We start from the raw sequence: 13,272 nt of genomic DNA on the forward strand, positions 1-13,272 counted from the left end.
AACAATAACAAAACGGAAAAAGCTATAATGAAAAAGACAAGATATACGCATGATTGGGGATGTTAGATGAAAGCAATAAAAAAACTCGTAGGGTTTAACTAGAAGTACCTTTCTAGCTTGCAAAATCGTATAGTAGGACAACTACTGGGCATAAAACACAATAATAGAAACTTAAGACACTGACGAATGAAACAACACGATTATTACATCGTGGGATGAGGTATACGAACAATCTTGATAGGTTGTATGAGACTACAGGCCGGTACCTGTCAGAGTGGCCAAACACGAATAAACTAAAGATGGAAAACAAATATCCCTTACTAATATATTTAGAGGGGAAAAAGTAATATTTAGGAACAAAATTCTCTTCAAAGATTTGTCTCAAAATGATACGATGAAAGTACAATTCATTCTTCTTTTGGTCGCTTCAAGTTTTGTTCAAAGTTCTCCCCTGCACGGTAAGCAGAAATCTTACGAATCTTTGCAGTAAATTTATAGACAAAAGACGGTCAAAACAAATCTGTATTTGCAGGTTTTATAAACACTTGGATACGTACACCTTTCTTAAAAGTTTTTGCGCTTTAAAAAAAGTCTTCTCCAACTATATGAGAGACTTTTTGTCCTGAGAGAATTTGCATTTCAAAATACAATTGTCTATGTTCATATTTGTTCCAACGAGCCCATAACACGGATATAATGAAATCTAACAATGAAATTCAATTAAGACAACTTTTTATTAGCAAATGTTTACAAGGCAAATGCTAAAAAAATTTCTCATATACGATTTTTAACATCTTCATAGACTAAACTGTGAAGATTGTATTTGTGATTTCTAATCTTTCCATTTCAGCACGAAATAGCAAAGGATTGACCCGGCAAAAGGCCAATGAGGAAGGTAATTTTTTATCGATAAATTCGGTTCAGTATCATACGAAGATCGAAGACATACGGACCTCTTATTTTGTAAAACATTTTTTTTTAAAGTACGTTCCATCATCTCGGCCATTGTTGATGCTATTCTTGATGGAGATCGAAAAAGAAGATCTGAAGTTGAAGGTAATGAGGCTTTATTTGCAGATAAATAAACACGCAGGCAAGCACGCACGCACGCATCAGCCTTCATGGATATGTTAAGTTTAACGTTGCTCGTTCACCTTAGATTTTGATGATGAAAGTACCCATGACGGAAACCCAAAACATACCAAAGGTAATTTATGAAAAGCAGTCTAGCGTTTTTTTAACGGGTTAAAATGGAAAAACTCTATCGCGACTTGATCAAATTTACCCAACACTTAGATGTGAGAATTGTGCATGTGTTAGACGAACACCGGTACAATATTTTTTTCTATTTTAGTAAATGAAGCACAAGACGAGACAATGAAAAAAAGGAAATTCTCAAAACGTCAGGAAGATGAGGATAACAGCGTACCATTAGCTAACGTCATGGCGACCAGTGATGTGAACTCCACAGAAGATCAAAATGAAATATTCAAGAAAGACATTATAGGACACGTTGATGACAAGAATACTTTGAAAAATGTTTTAAAAAAATCAGAGTATGGTAGCGGAGGCGAAAGCATGGATAATGAAGGAATCTCGGAGATACAGTTACCTAAGTTTCTTTACGGAATGATCAATGATGAAGAATCATCTAGCTCAAGAAATGAGGGGAAAGAATCACACGAAATATCTGCTGAGGAAGGATCTAAAACAACTGCGGATGATACGGATAAGAAGATCAAAAACAAAGAAGGAACTGTCGGGAAAGATGCTGAAAATAATAATAAAAAGACGGGGTCAAAAAAGACAAACAAAAAAGAAAAAATTACACCCGAGTTAAGTCCTTCTAAGAAGACACACAAAAAATCTGCAAAAAAAACTACAGACGGGAAGCGTAAAAAACACGATAATGAACGTTCTGTAGCCGAAAGCTATTCTGATTTTTTGAAAATAGCGAAAAATCCAAACCCGTTAGTAAAACACGAATCTATAAAACACGTGAGAGATGATTCTGAGATGAACGAGGATCCTTCCATCTTCGAGAAGACAACGAAACTGCAAGAATCCGAAGAAACCATGGATACAGACGAGGAGGAGGATGTTTTATCGGAATCAAAACGAAATAAAGACAAAAAAGAGGACGACGATTCCACGGAGGAGTCGAGCGATAAATCTAAGGCTGATGACGATGATCATGGAACAACTAATCAAGGAGAGGAAACCGATGATCAAGATGATGATGACACAGATAATCAAGGTGCTGAAACCAATAATCACGATGGAGACACCAATGATCACGACAATGGGGACACCAATAATCACGATGGTGACACCAATGATCAAGATGGTGAAACCAATAATCATGATGGTGACACCAATGATCAAGATGGTGACACCAATGATCACGATGGTGAAACCAATAATCATGATGGTGACACCAATGATCAAGATGGTGAAACCAATAACCACGATGGTGACACCAATGATCAAGATGGTGAAAACAATAATCACGATGATGACACCAATGATCACGATAGTGAAACCAATAATCATGATGGTGACACCAATGATCAAGATGGTGAAACCAATAATGAAGATAGTGAAACATCAAATCAAGATGAAGAAACAGATAACGAGGATGACGAAACTGATGAGAACGCAGATAATCACGATATGGATAACAGTAAACTACACTTTGATGTTGATTCGACCACCGAAAAGCACCTAAACAAACCAAGAAAGACTGAGAAAGAAACAGCGGAAACACTTCCAAATTCTACAGACCATTCTAAAACGCAATCCGAGGACATGACATCAACGGATGATCCTGACAGAGAAGATAATTCTAATAAAGATCAAGAAACAAGTCATTCTAAAGGGTCCGAAGATGATGCCATGGGATCAGAAGCCGATTCCATGGGATCTGTGGATCATTCACAGGAGGTTTCTGAAGACAAATCTAGCAGCAGTCAAGACGATGAAATGAAATCCGTAGCAGAATCCAATGGTTCCTCAGAGGAATCTCAATCTGAGGAAAAGGATGATTTGGCATCAGGTTCTGCAGACGAGTTAAATGATTTCCACGTGGTCTCTGATGGGTCACAACAAGACTCTGATGGATCACAAAAAGACTCTGATGGATCACAACAAGACTCTGATGGATCACAACAAGATGGAATGCAACAGGACTCTTATGGAACTCAAAAAGACTCAAAAGAAAAGCAAAAAGATTCAAAAGAAGAGCAAAAAGATTCAAAAGAAAAGCAAAAAGACTCGAAAGAAACCCACAACAAGAGTCCAGTGGAATCACAAGAAGAGGCTAATGGATCTAAACAAGACTCTAATGAACCACAGCAAGACCCCAATGGTTCGAAAGATACCAATGGATCACAAGAAGGCTCTGAAGAAAAGCAAAAAGAAACTCACAACAAGACTCCAATGGAATCACAACAAGACTCTGATGCATTGAAAGAAGACTCTAACGGATCACAACAAGACCTTAATGGATCACAACTAGAGTCTAATGAACCACAACAAGACTCTAATGAACCACAACAAGACTCTAATGGACCACAACAAGACTCTAATGGACCACAACAAGACTCTAATGGACCACAACAAGACTCTAATGGATCACAACAAGACTCTAATGAACCACAACAAGACTCTAATGGACCACAACAAGACTCTAAAGGATCACAACAAGACTCTAATGAACTACAACAAGACTCTGACGGATCACAACAAGACTCTAATGGACCACAACAAGACTCTAATGGATCACAACAAGACTCTAATGGACCACAACAAGACGTTAATGGGTCACAACAAGGCACTGCTTTGCCGCAAGTCTCCAATGGATTGCAACAAGACCCTGCGAGATTGGCCTCCAAGGAAAAATATTTAAAGAGTTCTCAGGATCAAGTTGCAGAATCAGGTCCCGCTGGGAATCCCGCGCAATCCAGGGTAGACTCTAGTGATTTCAAAACCCCAAACGCTGCGACAGACAAAACACCACCCATCCTTGTAAATGAGGATAAAACTGATGTCAAATATGTGAACAACGAAGAGACTGATTCATCTTTAGGAAAGAGTTCTGGCAGTGAAGTCGATGATAAGAATAATTTCAAGTATATAAGCACAGAGAATTCCGGAGAGAGTTCTGGCAGAATCGCAGAAGACGGTGCTAAGATCACTGCAAACGACATAAACACAGGCTCGGCAGATATTGAAGAAGACGGTTCAACAGGAAATTCAGAAATCGAAGCCAGTTCATATGAAGACAGCTCACAAGCACCTGAATTTGACGCAAGTTTACAAAATAATCAGGAAACGCATGAAAAAGGAGTTGCTCTAGAGAAGAATAAGAAGGTAATTAGCAATAATATTGACGATGAAGTTAGCTCGGAAGATGATAATTCTAATGATGGTGAAGCGACGGACACAGAGGAACATCAAACTAACGACTCTGAACAAAGCAAAAGTATTGATGAGAATGATAGCATGGACACAGGATCGAGTTCCGAGGATTCCAGTTATGACGACACGACCCGAAACGAAGAAGAAAAAGACAATAACAATACCAACCAGAAACCGTTGAAGATCACTTCAAAAACTAAACATGGTGCGGCCTCCACATCGATAAATGATATGCAAAGTCCTCAAACTGCAGAAAATAAAGATAAAGAGGTAAAGCCAGAAGAAAGCGGAAAGATTATAGAAACGTCGTATAGATTTAATGATGAAGACACGCCTGACGATGAAGATTTTAAAAATCAAGGTACGGGGGGAGGATTGATACAATATATAGGGAGGTACAATACAAGTTTAACTCATTGAAACGTTGTCTATCTCTTTCTCACTTAAACAGGCAATGAAGCCTGGACGGGTAGTTCTAACCAGGATCCAGTTTTGATCGGTGACGACACTCCTGATCTGACTGGAGAGGATGCAGGGATTGCCATGGATGAAAACCCACAGGTTCAGGATGACTCAAGGCTTGTCACAAATCAACCCAGCAATGATAATGGTATATATGAGGATAGTCTTAACAAACAAGCTCCTGATCTCAAGCAGTGGGAACATAGTAAAATGTGAGTATTAATGTGAGTATCTGCGTACTTCATTGAAAGTACAGACATTGATTATATTGTTTTATACATAAACAGGCAAATTCCACCACCAAGCAATGATTACAACTGGATGGAGAATGCTCTGGCAAATAATCAAGAATCAAACTTAGAAACCATTCAAGATAGATTGCAGGATTATCAAAATACGGAGTGGAATGGGAGAGAAACACCTTACCTCAATAAAGGACAAAGACAGGAATATCAAACAACAGAACAGCCAGAGCTGGAGAGGAAAACTTCCATTCCAAAAGGTAAGTTTCTGGGGAAAATATAACCCCAAAATATGAACTCTCTGGATCAACAGCGCAACAGTATAATCAGGGACAGTTATTTAGCCTCGAACCACTAATAGTGGGGGGAGGGAAGAAAGAAAACTTCTAGAAATCAACCAAATACAAACAAGGCTTTTCATTCCAACATAGGCAACAAGTTATCCAACCCTCCCACAAAAAGTCAGCATTATACAGCTCCGGCAGACGCGTTTACTGACAATGATGTATTTGGTTACGCTGGGAGTATCGGGCCATTCCTTCAGAAACGAACTTTTATCCCAAACAAGCTTGGTAAGAATGCTTGTATACAGAATGTTGAGAGTAAGGCATGAAACTAGCACCACAACCGGTTGTCAGACATCTTGAGAATGGTATTTTGTGAGAAAAACCCATCAACATTATCAATTGCAAAACAGAATTACAAATATTTCAAATATTTTAGATGAACCTTCGGAGACAGCAAAGAAGGGCGACATCTTAGAAAGTTTGATGACAGATGTGGATGAACCATGGATCAAGAAATTCTTAAGTAAGACTCTGAAGATGGCTGTCAATGGGAATAAAGAAATACTTCGTTCAGAAGACGATGACAAGAGACAAAGTGAAGGTAATTTAAATACGACGTGTTTAGGCTTTGCTATTAAAAAAATAAATAAATAAGGAAGTAAACACGAACCAGCTGTTTGCGTTTAGACTTTCCAGAAATACGGAGAGATAAAGTGAATCATTTAGAGTCCAAGGCAAGTAAGAAAACTACAGAACAAGATGATGCTATGCCACTTGATGCAACAAATAACAAAGACACACTGGATGATGAAGATGATCCTGATCAACCTGCCACCCATTCCACAGAGAAGGACGACTACAGCATTGGTGATGAATATGAAAAACAGAAAGAAAAGGTCAGTTATGCTATAAATTCTGATTTTTTCTTGTATATCGTTTAGAAATCTCATCTGTAGTACCTTTTTCACATTCAGGATGAAGAAAAATCTGACGATTTAAATGAAGCACTAACAACACATGAGAATATACCAGACAGTACCTCAGAATCAAATGGAAAAATGGAGGGATTGCCCCTGAGCGAGGTTGTCAAACATATTCCTATGTCAAAGTCACCAGTGGCTGATATTGGCACCATACCATCTCAGGGAGATAGTCCTATCAAATCAGTCATTAGAATAACGGCACGAGTTCCATCAAACCCATCCTTTTCAACACCAGAACAGATTCCGTCGAACCAACAAGATCCGTTTCAGACTTCGCCACCAAGATCATCACCAGAAATCATACCATCAACACCAAAACTACCAGAACTAGTACCATTAGATCCACCACCAAGTGTAGTTGGAACGTTGGAACCAAACATATCATTACCACCATTCACAGAAAACCAATCACCAAAACCAGCACCAACATCAAATAATCAAATTGTTGACCCTAGTACACCAGTAGCACCAAAACAAGACGTAACATCAAGTAACCAAGCCAAGCAATCGCCTCAACAAAATCTTACACCAAGTAACCTAGCAGCCTCCGCCGTAATTGGTCCAATTATCAAAGTAATTACGTCACCAGCAAAAACGGTTACAGTCAAAGATGAGAGAGTCGATAAAGAAAACGGAAAAATTCAAACTGAGATAAACAACGCTTTAAACAATAGTAAGTGAATCAAAATCTTGCCGTGTAGGACCTGTTTAATCTAACTTGATCAACTTGATTTACCTGGAGCTATCTTGATCTACCTTAGGTATTCAAAACATCGGAATATCATCCGCAAATGACGTGTTAGAAAACACCATAAAGGAAGCAGAGGTAAGGATGTCATAAACTACTTCAAAACACTGAAGTTACGAAACTCGCTCAAGTTAAACTCACCCCTTCTTTACAGCTCATTCAGGTTCTCAAAGATGCCATTCCAGTCAACCAACGGAGACCAGTTGGAACAGAAGATGATCTAAAACGAGGTAAGAATACAAATTACAAAAAATGAAGCACTGCAATTGCTAGTACGATGTTAAAACTATTTTACCATCTATTCAGGCTTAGATGATTTAAAAGATTATGCAGTTGCGCTGACAGAAGCCAAGGGACTCTCACAGACTCAGAGAAATGGTGTAGTGGAAAAATTAGCGCGTGATCTTCTGGATGAAATGAGAGTGATGGACGGAAGAAAACAAAAATTATTGAACGAATTGATGTCTTTTGTCACTGCCATGGAAGTTTCAACATTCAAAGGTTTTATTTTCTTGTCTAGAATTGTTTTTATCAAAGGCGTGTGGATGTAATAACGTTAATAACGAAAGTTCTAAATGCTTCGCTACCCTGATATCTAACAAAATCTATTTGGTAAAATATATCTTAGTTAATACATTCCTTTACTTACATTGCTTTAGAGCGATTGAAGGAGATAAAATCCCAAGTCATCTCGGTGTCCTCACAGAATCCTGAAGACACTGAAAAAATACGATCAACAGCAATCAAGCTTCTTGATGAACTCTTTGAAGAACTTCCACTACCTAAAGGTCGAATTGAAAAAACAGAAAAACAAATTGGTCAATCAAACTTACTCAAAAGTCTTATAAAAGCGGGAGAAAAAAGAGTTTTAAGAAGTAAACTTAAAAAAGCACTGACAGATTTAGTCGCCGACAAACTTTTGTAGTTTTGTAGCCACGGCTGCATGTAATTTGTAAAAAAGAGAGCAATAAAATAACTAAGACTTGAAATGCAGAAAATAAGATGAACCACAGGATATGTTCGTAATGGTTTCATCGTTCTTTTTCCAAAATTATATAAACTACGAGATGAAACCAAAACGGAGGAACCATGATATAAATAGGAGCAGGTTTTATTTTCAAAATCTCCCGCGTTAGTGACCGCAGGTTTCCAGTGACATAATTTCATACTTGAGTAATTACGATAGCTCAAATACTAAATATAATTTTGCTTGTTAGACAAGCATATAACAATCTAAACTCTACGACATGAAAAACGTGTTAGAAAGATCGATGTAGATGCACAACGGATACTAAATTAAATACTGGCTGTACATATTTGGGAACAAAATATAAAAACTTGTGTTTTTAAGAAGATTGATGTTTTGTCAGCAGGTACCGGGTTGAACCAATAGTTCTGACTGTGTTTGCCATTTTGTCGAAAGATATTGGCGAAAAGATACAATGATCATATAAGAACAACGCTTTGTAGAACTGTTAAACCAACGACTATGAGAGAAAGGTTTCATTTCAACAGGTGATAATATTTTATACTAACAAGCGTTCAACTGTCGAGACATTGAAGACAGAACAATATATTGAAGTACAATAAGGATAATCAAAGAACTAAACAAATCTTCTAACGGATACTTCATTAGAAACACAGCTTTCATTGAAAAAAAGGAAAAGACACTGGTTATTGCAAAGTATTTCTTTGTTTATATGTGATTGCAAAAATTAATGGTGAATAACTGAATGTCCAGAGATTTAAACATTTTAAAGTTTCAGGGATATTTTAAAAATTGTTCACGATAAAAAATTGTCGATCCAAAGGAATTGCATTCGAGAGAAAGATATAGTCCTTAGCCAACGTCTCAGAGGTTGGAATACAAGTCCAAATTTATACATGGGTTTCTATGGGAAATTGGATTACAACGTTTGGGTTACCAGAGGTTATTGAAGGACTCCTGTGCTGTACAACATCAACTGTTAATGCCTTGTGTTCCTCGTGTACTACAAAATACCCTAGATTCATCTTCTCGCTGTTTTTACTTTTTGCAACCGTATCAAGCTTTGTGGTACTCAGTCCTAACATGCGCAGTAGTCTTGATAAACTGCCGTATTTCTGCACCACAATAACTACAGAACAAATGTGTGACAACCTGGTTGGTTATGGTGCAGTCTATCGTATTTGTTTGTCGTTGGCAATATTTTACGGTGTTTTTGCTTTGCTTATGATAAATACAAACACAACAAGAGACATTCGAGTCACGTTCCATAACGGATACTGGTTTTTAAAACTGGTTTTACTGATAGGGATTTTCGTTGGTACATTTCATATTCCTCGTCATACGGATTTTGGTTTATTGTTGATGTACGTTGGATTAACCGCTGGCTTTGTTTTTATCATGATCCAAATATTACTTGTCATTGACTTTGCGCATTCCTGGAGCTTCTCTTGGGCAGAAAAGATGGAGTCTGGGAACAGTTATATTTGGGGATTTGCGTTGGTTTTCTCAACAGTCCTGCTCTACTCAACAGCAATCACAATGGCAATATTTTATTATCTATACTTCACTAATTTACAAAATCTTTCAAAATGTCGAGGAAATATGTTCCTTATATCCTTCAATGTACTCCAGTGTTTATTAGCGTCTATTATATCCATTCTCCCGCAAGTACAAGACTCGGCTCCAGGCTCAGGCCTTTTACAATCATCCATCGTTAGTCTTTACACCATGTACCTAACATGGTGCACGCTGAGCAGTGAGCCTGACAGCTCCTGCAACCCCATGGGTGACGTCATTTTGGAATATGACAAAGTCTCAGGAGTAAATGGTCAGGCAATATTTGACTGTGTTCTGATGTTTGCGCTTTTGATATTCGCATGTAATGTTAGAGCAAGCACTTCTAAACTGGAAAAAATCGGGTTTTCATTATCAAGAAACCCAACAAAAGAAGACCACGCCCTAAATCATCGCGCTAAAAATGATGTCGAAAAATATGCGGAAGAAGAAAATATTGAATTGGAATATAATTATTCTTTCTTTCATTTTGTGATGTTTCTAGCATCGCTACAATTAATGATGGTAGTTACAAACTGGCACAGTCCAGATGATTTAGCTGACCTCAAAAAACTCGTCAAGAATTGGGCGACAGTTTGGATACAATTATCTTCTAGTTTTCTATGCATCTTATTTTATATCTGGGCAACTGTGACTCCACTTCTTGTCAGAACATGGGGATCATGCTTAGGACTAGATTACGAGAGTATTCCTACTGAAGACGATTACGACCGACGACGACGAGAAATGATACAAGCTAAGCGCAAAGCGAATAGGAAGATCGAGGGAAGCTTGAGAAATCCTACCAAAGAAGATAGTAAGAAGAAGATAAGGAGGGAACAGGATTTTGGCTACTCTGAAGAAAATGAGGATTTTGTAGTAGTTCATTCACCCTCGGTTCACGGAGGTTTGGAGTCTGGTAGATATTTGACGAACACCATTACGGAAGAAGATTTGAAAGAGGATTCTGAAGTAAAAAATGATTTTAATAGTTCTCAACAGAGAAATGAGAAAGCGTTCGAAAATTCATCATTATCTTTTTGTAAGAATGAGCGAGGAAAAGTTGAACTAAGAGAAGAGATAACTCAAGATAGTGGGATGTGCGATGCCTCTAACTTAACAAATATTTCCAGATCAATTTCTAGAACAAGCGCGCGAGGAAATCTCTCAAAATCAACAGTTGATGAAAGGCTGGCCTCTGAAAACACACGAGAGTCTGTGTTAGACGACTGTCTGGTAGCAGACAGTGAAACAGAAAGAAAAAATAACAGGATAGAACTAGATATAAATGACTCAGATAAGAAAGAGATAAAAGATCTGAAACTGGACATCAATAACTTTACTCTTTCTGGAAAAGAAAGAAAAATAACAACCAGGCCGCATTCTTCAATGGCCTTTACCAATCGGAAATATATAAAAGAGAGCAAAATTCTAGCGCACAATTCTTCTTTCGTTAAAGAAAATTTGCCAACTAGGCCTATGAGCTGTGTACCATCTTTAAAAATGAACAGAAAACCTTTCCTGACAAAAGGGGAAGAAATTAACGAAAGCCTTTCATTTGACGCAGTTAATATTTCGTCCGAAAGTCAACGTTTTGCAACGTCAGGTACAAGACAGAAAACAGAAGAAAATATTCTAGAAACCTCAAGAAACAATACAGGTACTTGCTCAGTGGACTCACTGACAAACCAACCACATAAAAACAACGTTTTATTATCACAAGAAGATACCATTTTAGAAAACACATCTGATGCATTGCTTCATCAGAGTAAAGAAGAGGTTAAATATGACAATGATAGGCTAGAGCATTGTGATGGACGAACTACTGTTTCAAGAAATAATGATGTGAAATGTGAACCTGCAACAATGCTGAAGATGAAAGACCATTTAAAATGGGTGAAAAGCCTGAAGAAAACAAGACGTATGTTTGGAAATATAGAAACAATCAACAACCAAAATGACAGTCATGGTGTGACAAAGGAAAGTCAAGCAAGTGAAAGAACAAGCCAAGAAATATTAGAAAATAAATCACTTGATGATGATACTGGAAGATTAACCTTGAATGAAAGAAATCTAGAGACATTGGAGCAAAGTTTGAAGATAAAAGAATGTAATACTAATGAAACAACTTGCAATGAGCCTCGCAAGGGTCAAAATGAGTTACAGACACCTAGTGTTGCGAGGGAGATTTTAAGACTTCAGCAGAAGATTTTAAAATTTCAAGCAAAAGTTGTGAAGACACAACAAAGAATATTTGAAATGCAACAGGAAGGTGATGTGTAGAATATTTGTGTAATTCTAGGAAAAATATTTCAACCATCCATCTTGTAATATAGTAGTTATTCATTCCTTTATTATCTGGTTTCTAAATAAAATTAAAAAATCATGATTTTAATCAGGTGTACTAAAATCTTTAATTATGTTTCAAGAAAGTGTGGAACATGCAGCATCAGCTTATAATATCAGTTATATATTACATATTTCTGATTATGCCAGACCTAAATTTAAATGTTCCAACATTTACAATAAATGCAGGTAACAGGTACTGTCATGGTTGAGTAGGTGAAAAGATATCTAATGTATAAATACGGCTTAATGTTTTCCTGCAAAAGTTACCGTAAGTTCAGTCATAGCCGGATATTAAAGGATATTTGGAATGGCATCAAATACCAAAAAGAATCTTTTCAGAAGATGTGTTAATTACATCTCCCAAACATTTACCTCTGGTTTGCATGCACAAGAAACACATAGTTTTAATAGAACTAAAGAAAACTTACGTGACTCTCCATCTGAAATTCGTCTTGAAAGTGACAAAGAGGGAAAGGACATATGCCATGATGAGAGCAAGTCTGCCTTAGTTTTAACCAATTCTTCATCGGAAGAAATAGTTGGGAATATGACTAGAAAAAATCAAGAAAACACAGGTGATAAAGCAATTATAAAAGACGCCAATTCACACACTCTTGACATTGAAAATGAGAAGGAAGTTGATTCAAATATTAAAGAACAAACAAGTGCTGCTAATAAACAGAGAGAACTGGAAATTCTACGTCTACAGGAAAAGGTCTTAAGATTGCAAGAGAAAATTTGTAAACTTCAAAAGAAAGTTTCCACATTGCAAGGAGTTAGCTTAGAAACTTGACAGCATCACTGCCGATATACATGGTTTTTAGTTACCTGATTAGCTGAAGTTGGCGTAAATTTTAAACTTTCCCCTGTAACCTAACCCTAAAGACCACCATCCACCATCTTGTTATTCTTGTATGGTTGTAGTTTTAAAAATACCATCAAGGTTGCAAAATTTCACAGTGCAACTTTAAATAATAATAAATTTGCCAATGCAGACGTGGTTGTCTCCGTGGCGCAATCGGTTAGCGCGTTCGGCTGTTAACCGAAAGGTTGGTGGTTCAAGCCCACCCGGGGACGCAACTTCCTTTTTCCAACCCAAATTTAATCCAATATTTCTATTGACGTTCTTATTTCTCTCAAAACGATACAAAATTAAACTACATTTCATTCAATTAAACCGTTCTATTTTTTCCATGTATTTTTCAGTTTAGAGAAGCTATCTTTGCCCCAGGTCTCAAAA

At 37.2% G+C, this 13,272-nt stretch overlaps 2 protein-coding genes and 1 non-coding gene across 6 annotated transcripts; all 3 read left to right on the forward strand.

Moving 5' to 3' along the window:
* The first annotated feature begins 46 nt into the window (after positions 1 to 46).
* On the forward strand, positions 47 to 8,579 carry LOC114525250 (dentin sialophosphoprotein-like). 4 transcript variants are annotated; one of them, XM_028546476.1, is made up of 16 exons: positions 47 to 220; positions 375 to 458; positions 851 to 895; positions 985 to 1,056; positions 1,160 to 1,207; positions 1,355 to 4,780; positions 4,871 to 5,093; positions 5,169 to 5,383; positions 5,555 to 5,695; positions 5,847 to 6,011; positions 6,098 to 6,306; positions 6,385 to 7,066; positions 7,155 to 7,219; positions 7,296 to 7,371; positions 7,448 to 7,642; positions 7,801 to 8,578. In XM_028546476.1, the coding sequence occupies exons 2-16, from the start codon at positions 395 to 397 to the stop codon at positions 8,064 to 8,066; spliced, it is 5,892 nt and encodes a 1,963-aa protein (XP_028402277.1). In that variant the 5' UTR covers positions 47 to 220; positions 375 to 394; the 3' UTR covers positions 8,067 to 8,578. The 4 variants fall into 4 exon arrangements, with proteins under 4 accessions (XP_028402277.1, XP_028402278.1, XP_028402275.1 ...); XM_028546477.1 differs by having other exon boundaries at positions 47 to 458; positions 6,137 to 6,306; positions 7,801 to 8,579; XM_028546474.1 differs by having other exon boundaries at positions 47 to 458; positions 7,801 to 8,577.
* A 280-nt stretch (positions 8,580 to 8,859) lies between these two features.
* On the forward strand, positions 8,860 to 12,042 carry LOC114525252. Its single transcript, XM_028546480.1, has one exon. It carries the CDS (start codon positions 9,036 to 9,038, stop codon positions 11,964 to 11,966), a length of 2,931 nt encoding a protein of 976 aa, XP_028402281.1. The 5' UTR covers positions 8,860 to 9,035; the 3' UTR covers positions 11,967 to 12,042.
* A 993-nt stretch (positions 12,043 to 13,035) lies between these two features.
* Trnan-guu lies at positions 13,036 to 13,109 on the forward strand. The gene has a single exon. It is a non-coding gene; the product is annotated as a tRNA-Asn (tRNA).
* Positions 13,110 to 13,272: the final 163 nt, after the last annotated feature.

The sequence above is a fragment of the Dendronephthya gigantea genome, unplaced genomic scaffold, assembly GCF_004324835.1.
Source record: "Dendronephthya gigantea isolate DGI-Jeju-01 unplaced genomic scaffold, DenGig_1.0 000034F, whole genome shotgun sequence".
Classification (NCBI taxonomy): Eukaryota; Metazoa; Cnidaria; class Anthozoa; order Malacalcyonacea; family Nephtheidae; genus Dendronephthya; species Dendronephthya gigantea.

Coding starts and splice junctions, on each gene's coding strand:
- LOC114525250 (XM_028546476.1), top strand. CDS start 395: ATGAAAGTACAATTCATTCTTCTTTTGGTCGCTTCAAGTTTTGTTCAA. Junction 6,307..6,384: donor ATGAAAAACAGAAAGAAAAG/GTCAGTTATGCT, acceptor TTTCACATTCAG/GATGAAGAAAAATCTGACGA. Junction 7,372..7,447: donor AGAAGATGATCTAAAACGAG/GTAAGAATACAA, acceptor CCATCTATTCAG/GCTTAGATGATTTAAAAGAT.
- LOC114525252 (XM_028546480.1), top strand. CDS start 9,036: ATGGGAAATTGGATTACAACGTTTGGGTTACCAGAGGTTATTGAAGGA.